We start from the raw sequence: 6,776 nt of genomic DNA, 5'->3' as shown, positions 1-6,776 counted from the left end.
TGACTGTTTCCACATTAAAGAGGGCTGCAAAAGAACCAGCTATGGAATTAATTGAGCAATCAGGCCATTAGAAAGAAATGTCGTACACGGCTTCTCTATCGCCGAGAACACATTTATCATCCTCGACTGGCGGTCCCATTCTTTTATGTGTTCCCCCCCCCTCCTCTCGCTTATCGTTTTAATGTACCCCTATCACCAAACAGATTAGGATTATTGTGACAAGACAAAGGTATATTCTTTCTTTTCGATAGTGGTGTCAGCACCTGATGCATTTATCATGGGTGTCACCCAGACCTATCCTCTTCAACTTCCGTGCCGCGCTCCATTTTTCTCTGTGCGGCATCATCTTCCTAACGCAAGGAAAAGGAAGTGTAATACTGCTGAATGGAGTTACAATGTTTGAATTAGATTTTTATTAAAGCCGTAGTTGATCAAATTATGTTGAGGTCATTTTTCGACATACTCACAGATAAATGTTTCATCTTATATTTTCCTTGATTGAGGCCTAAATCCATCTTTATTGGTTTCTCTTGATGTGTGTATGTTTAATAATGTGCTTATACAGTATACCTTGAGCATGTCACCTTTCATTTGTTTTGTACAAGCAGCTCTAATTGGAGAAATAGTTGTTTGTATTTTGTTTAGTGTTTTTTTATTTGCTTTTACATGCCTTTGTATGTGACTCCTCGGCTGAATTAGTTGATGTAATCGTTTTAAGAGTTTCTCTAATTTGATTTAGCTAAATGATTGTCTCTAATTTTATGAAGCCCTTAAAACACCATTTCAGTAGTAGCCTAAGCCTACCACTAATATAACACAAGTTGAGGTGGAAGCGGTTGTGCTGTACAATAGTGATTTATCATCTGATGGTCCTGTATGGAAGTACATTAGGCTCCCTCTCTCTGGTGTAGACTGGTGTAGGCTCCAGGCCACAGCGTTAACCTTGCCCTTGTTCCAGGCTGCGGGCTGGAGGAGAGACTAAAGTAAGAATGGGGCCGCTGGCTCCTCAAGGGTACTGTGGCTACTACAGCTCCCTGCTTAGAGAGGAGCTTTGAGCTTTTGCCCATTACAAAACACTCCCTGGGGTTATTTTTTCATTAGACTCATAAAAGCTTTAAGTTTGATATAGCTTGCATGGGCTCCCTTCAGTAATTACATTAATATGATGTACTGTCATATTTTGATTGTATGCATTTCACATGTAAAATAAGGGCAGCTCAATATCCCACAATGGCAGTCACAAAATAAACATTGACTGTATACACGACTCTAGGGTATTCATTTTTGGAAAATATCAAATGTTTTTCCATTTCTAGTGGGACGGAATTAGAAAGAAAGGATAATAATTAATATTTATTAAAAATACTATTATATGTATAATACTATTAGCCTACACAGTCTACTGGTAACATGATTTGGTAAAATACTTTTAAAATATATATTTTTATCTTGATATAGTAGATAAAATAGTAATGTGTAAATGTGTAACCAAATGCCCAATGAAATTAAAGTATAGATAGGCTTGAAGCAATAGTGCTGAATATTCTCTGAGACAAACTGGTGGCATCAAAAGGCCAAAATCAAAGTTGTTTTCGAAAACTGAGCTCCATGCTGCTCTATGATCAATGAAGCTCTATCTCCCTCTGGAGTATGAAAAGGGACATTACATGAAAGGATCCAACTTTCAAGGACTATACTTTTGTAGATCTAGAAGAAAATACATTTAATTCTAAAACAAAAAAAACGAAACTGTCATCATATTGCTTTGTACACCAAGTGACCAAGATACTAAAGTCCCACAGAAAACCATGAAAGCAGTTTAAACAATATCAAAGCGTAATCCCCGCCATGTTTCAGTAAGAACCTGAGGGATGGGGCTGTAAATGTAACCACTCTCAAATTCATAGACAGAGCGATGGATGGAGAAACTGACCATCAATCCATGATATCAAAATTTAAGTTTTAACCATATTTTGAGACTATAATTGTTTACATTTATTTTGTTTACAAACAATCTTATATTTTGGGTTCTGATGCGGTACGAGTCGATAGTTGAACTAAATTCATGAGATATTTCTATGTTATATTCTGCAAGGACTCTATTCAATGCGTATTGCAGAAATACAGCGTTCTAGCGTGATTGAAATGTAGAGGCAACGTTCCCACATTAGTGGAGACTATTCACGGTAACCGCTGAATATGTCGGCTCAATCTAAAATTACCTTTACATTTCTATCGCACAATCTGTAAATTCAGCGATTCAGATTGAATCAACGGGTACATATAATTAATTTATAAGTCAAAAACGGTATATAGCAACTGCAGATTGCCTCTTTAAGGTCGCGTTTTAACTCACCTTCAAGTTTTGTTCAGCCCTCTGAGCTTCCTTGGCTCCATGTTTATTTTATCTTTATTTAACTAGGCAAATCAATTAATTAAGAACAAATTCTTATTTTCAACGGGGCAGAACGACAGATTTTTACCTGGTCAGCTCGGGGATTCGATCCAACGCTCTATCCACTAACCACCTGCCGCCACATGTGGTGAAATACCCCTGAAAACTCAGCAGAGGGCAATGAAATTACATTTGGTACCACCTGAACTAATTTTCCCAGGCATGCATTTGTCTTAAAAGCATAAAATAAGCTGGTTATGCCAAATGTAGATACAAATGTGTAAAGATGATGTGAAGAGGAAAAGAGCAGGATTCTACCACCTGTGACATAACAGTCCAAACGTACAAGCAGATGTCTAGACTGGACACCCACATACATAGAAGCAACACTATTCCACTATGTCTTGAGAAACAAAGGCCTGAGAGAGCACAGGCCATTATCCCACTGTTGCCACCTATATAGCGATTGAGGAGGGTACCGGCAACTATGTAGTAATGGAACATGTGCACTGTCACCTCTTCCACAAGGCCCGACCTCTTGTCAGAGGCCATAACATCTATTTTCAAAGGCCGTAAGCCAACACTCCCATAGGGAGTGCATTTGATCCTTATAGGTAAATTGTATTTGTATTGTCATCTTACCAAAGATTACCGATATATTAATATTGACAACCATCATTTCCAGCTCATCTTAGTTAAAGATAAAATAGGCCTAATAATATACTTTTTTCACCTTTCCTATTTGAAGATGGGCCTCTGAAATGTAGGCCTTTTTTACCATTCTTAAAGTGTATTAGGGTATTTCATCGCTTGTATTTCATCAGGGAAAAATGTAACAATCATATTCCTTGACCCATATTTTTCTTCGTGCATGCATAGGCCAGCCTACTTACCTCACAAAGTCTTTGTCACCCTTCTCGCGCCATGCGTTTGTACTTTCCCCTCCAGGAGCAGCGGTTCTGCACGCTCTGCCGACTGTCCAATCAGAAACTGGTAGCATCTCGTTGCTATGTCTCCATACCCGGCTCTTTCTCATGACAGGTGAGGTTGCATAATTTCCCTAGCAAAATACAGGTGATCAGGTATATGTAGACCATTTCAGTTTTCAATAATACAATTGATAAACGTATTTCTTTTCTGGTTTATGAAGTTGACTTCTTGACAGACATGACATCTTTACTTTTCATCGTTCTTTAGACCCTTTGGATACGTTTGTGTATGTGTGTGTTGTGTGCTTGTTTCAAAATGCACAAATGCACTGACAGATAGCGATACAGTCAAGCATTTTTATCAAACTTTTGAAATATTTATTTTATCTTGAATAACTAAATTGGCCTTGAATAACACATTTTGACCGGTTTCCTAACGAGGCACAGCACCTCACACACTGTAGCTGCAACAGCTGGAGAGAGACCACGCCTTTCTAAAATAGTCTTCCAATCAGATTATCTCATTACTGTTGCCACTCATTTTACAGCCATTCCCCACCCAGAAAGGATCTTGGTAAATTAGCATGTGGCCAATGATGTTAAGTATGCAAATATTTGACGTTATCCTATGCACTTGCATTGTTCTTGCGATATTATCTGTGGACACTGGTTGTTGTCTCATTTCCAACAGCGATAAACAGAGTAGCTACTGAAGTTGTGACAATTTCACTAGCACTAACAGTGACATATCAGCAAGCAATACTATTGTCTCGATTTTGATTTCATGTGCAAAATGACATTTGAGGAACTAAGTGGGGATTATTCTGCAGAAAGGTAAACTACTTTAAAACGCTTTTGTCAATGCCAGTGCAATTTGCAAATTACTCTCTTTACACTTTAACTTGGCAAGCAATGCATGCATTAACATTTCAAAAATAATGCTGAAAACTTCAGTGTATTTTTTTCCAGATATTTAACTTCTGTAACGTTATCTAAGTAATTTGACTTGGTTAGTTAACTAGCTAGGTAGCTTGGCTTGGTTGAAGTATTTGCAGTATTCGAATATGTAACGCCAGCTTTTCTGTTGAGCTCACGAGACGCGTTCCGGCCAGCCAATCTGCAGTTAGCCTAACACTGTAACGCCGGTGTCAGGTAATTTTAGGGAAACACTTTTGACCTGAATTTAAAACTTCAGTGTAACGTTAATTGACTATCTTTGTACTCATCATACAATAGGAGTTTTGTCAATTATGGAGTGACATGCACCGAAAAACAAACGCGATTTCAGAGTTTGAACTTGCAAATCAGTCAGTTGGACTCGCAGCTAGGTCAAGGTACAGAACTACCTACGCTAGCTAGCTAGCTAGCTAACGTTAATCCTAGTAAGTACACGATAGCCAGCTCCTGCGCTTGGCAGTAACGTTGGTCTGCCAGGTCAGATAGACTAGCCCTGGCATACCCTCCTTTTCAATAATTTGAGCATTGCCCATGCATATGTGAAAGTTGATGTGAGTTTGATGTTAGTTTTAATAATACACTATTTTCTCTGTTTTAGGATGGATACAGTGGCAAAAGCATTGGAAGAGGTTCTCTCATTGGCATTACCCCAAGGATGCATAACAGTAGGGGTCTATGAAGCAGCAAAATCATTGAATGTGTAAGTAGGCTACACTTTAAAACCAATGAAAGGTCAAAGTTCCAATGATGTAGTTTTTGTCTATGCATGCTTATTTAGAATGTCTGCATTTCATGTTCTGTTACTGTGTTACTAACCACATATCTGTTACTTTCATCATTAGAGATCCAGATAATGTGGTTCTGTGCATCCTGGCAACAGATGACGAGGATGTAAAGGACGTGGCCCTTCAGATCCACTTCACCCTGATCCAGGCATTCTGCTGTGAGAATGACATCAGCATCCTGCGAGTTAACAACACTAGGCGTCTGGCAGAGATCCTCGGCGGAGGGACACAGGGGGGAGAGCCCATGGATCTGCACTGTGTCCTGGTCACTGTAAGTATCTATTTCCACTTTATTCACCTCATATTCACTCAAAAATGATAACTTTCAAACACGAACAGGTGCTAAAAATGGCTCAAAAGTTATTTTATTTTACTGGTGCACATGAGACACTCTCTCTGGACATGCCAGAACATTCCAACACCCACTAATTACTCACTCCTTGTGTCCTGTAATCGAACAACTCAGTCTTGCCACTAATGACTTCTGTGGAATTTTCATTGAGGGAAATAACTTGAATTGCTCATCGTCTTGAAACTCCTAAGATTATTGAAACCTAAGATTACCTTAGGTTTACACACTCCCAGGTGTCTATCTATTTTATTGCAGGCCATAAAATCAGGCATTAGGATACTTATGCAACTATTGACTCTCTCTTTTTCTTTTGTCTTTGCAGAGCCCACACTCCTCCTCCTGGAAAGACCCAGCCCTGAGCAAAGTGAACCGCTTCTGCAGGGAGAGCCGGTGCATGGACCAGTGGGTACCCATCATTAACCTCCCTGAGCGATGAAGGGTCCCCCCAACAGCAGGACCTGCGAAGGACTCTCTCTGTACGGGAGTAAAGTGATCCCTGATGGACACACTACCCTGGGAAAATTCCTGATGGAGGAAAAAGAAGACAAACAACCACAAAATAAAGCATTTTGAGAAGAAAAAAAGAAGATCAGATCCAGCCATCTAGATGGGATACAAAAGGGGGTGGATTTCCACTGGGACTGGTGGAGTTGAACTCTCAGCTATGGCAGTCAGGGCGAGATGACGAGGCACTTTTTATGTTCAGCCACGAGACCGAAACCGACGTCTGTGCTTTTTAACGGAAGATGGACACACTATACAGAAGGATAAAATCATGTATGGCAGAGCACTTCATCTTGTGGGGACTTAAAAGATTGAGAGAAACAAAAAGATGAGCTCTTTTGTAGGCACCTTTGTTAAGACAACCAAGGCCTCTCTCTTTGCAGAAACAGAGCACTTGTAGAAACACTGGACTTGTTGTATTTTTTTATTCACAATGTTGATGTTGTCTTTACTATTGTTGTTATATAATTATTTAAAAAGGGAAGGGCTAAATATCTAATGAACAGTGAATATACTATGCATTCAGTCAGTGTTTCCATTGCCAACAGTTTTTTACACAAGTGAATAGTTCTTTTTTTACAGTTAAGTTATTTCTTATGATATTTAAATGTATTTATGTTTACAATTTTTTTATCATTATCTCTCTGCAATTGTCTGTAAAGACACAGGTGTATTATTGTCGTCAATAAAAACTATTTTTGGAGCCAGAACTTGATGGTCCTCATTCATTTTTTTTCTTCATTTCTGGAAATGTAACAAAGCTAGTTGAGCTTTGACCCCTCTGACAGTTGTATAGGGAATCACATGTGGATCATGGAGGTCACACTGGCCTCTATGGACTCAGTGACATCTTC

At 39.1% G+C, this 6,776-nt stretch overlaps 1 protein-coding gene across 1 annotated transcript; it reads left to right on the top strand.

Moving 5' to 3' along the window:
• The first annotated feature begins 3,969 nt into the window (after positions 1 to 3,969).
• Positions 3,970 to 6,649, top strand: LOC111957285 (growth arrest and DNA damage-inducible protein GADD45 alpha). The gene is made up of 4 exons (XM_023978074.2): positions 3,970 to 4,158; positions 4,880 to 4,981; positions 5,124 to 5,337; positions 5,741 to 6,649. Exons 1-4 carry the CDS (start codon positions 4,109 to 4,111, stop codon positions 5,852 to 5,854), a joined length of 480 nt encoding a protein of 159 aa, XP_023833842.1. The 5' UTR covers positions 3,970 to 4,108; the 3' UTR covers positions 5,855 to 6,649.
• Positions 6,650 to 6,776: the final 127 nt, after the last annotated feature.

This window comes from Salvelinus sp. IW2-2015, linkage group LG32 (assembly GCF_002910315.2).
Source record: "Salvelinus sp. IW2-2015 linkage group LG32, ASM291031v2, whole genome shotgun sequence".
Taxonomy (NCBI): Eukaryota; Metazoa; Chordata; class Actinopteri; order Salmoniformes; family Salmonidae; genus Salvelinus; species Salvelinus sp. IW2-2015.
Note: the sequence above shows the minus strand (reverse complement) of the source record. Positions and strands in the feature narration are given on the sequence as shown.

Excerpts from the sequence above, each read along its gene's own strand:
- LOC111957285 (XM_023978074.2), top strand. The coding sequence starts at position 4,109 with ATGTGCAAAATGACATTTGAGGAACTAAGTGGGGATTATTCTGCAGAA. Across the intron at positions 4,159-4,879 it reads GGGGATTATTCTGCAGAAAG|GATGGATACAGTGGCAAAAG; the intron begins GTAAACTACTTT and ends TCTCTGTTTTAG. Across the intron at positions 4,982-5,123 it reads GCAGCAAAATCATTGAATGT|AGATCCAGATAATGTGGTTC; the intron begins GTAAGTAGGCTA and ends TTTCATCATTAG.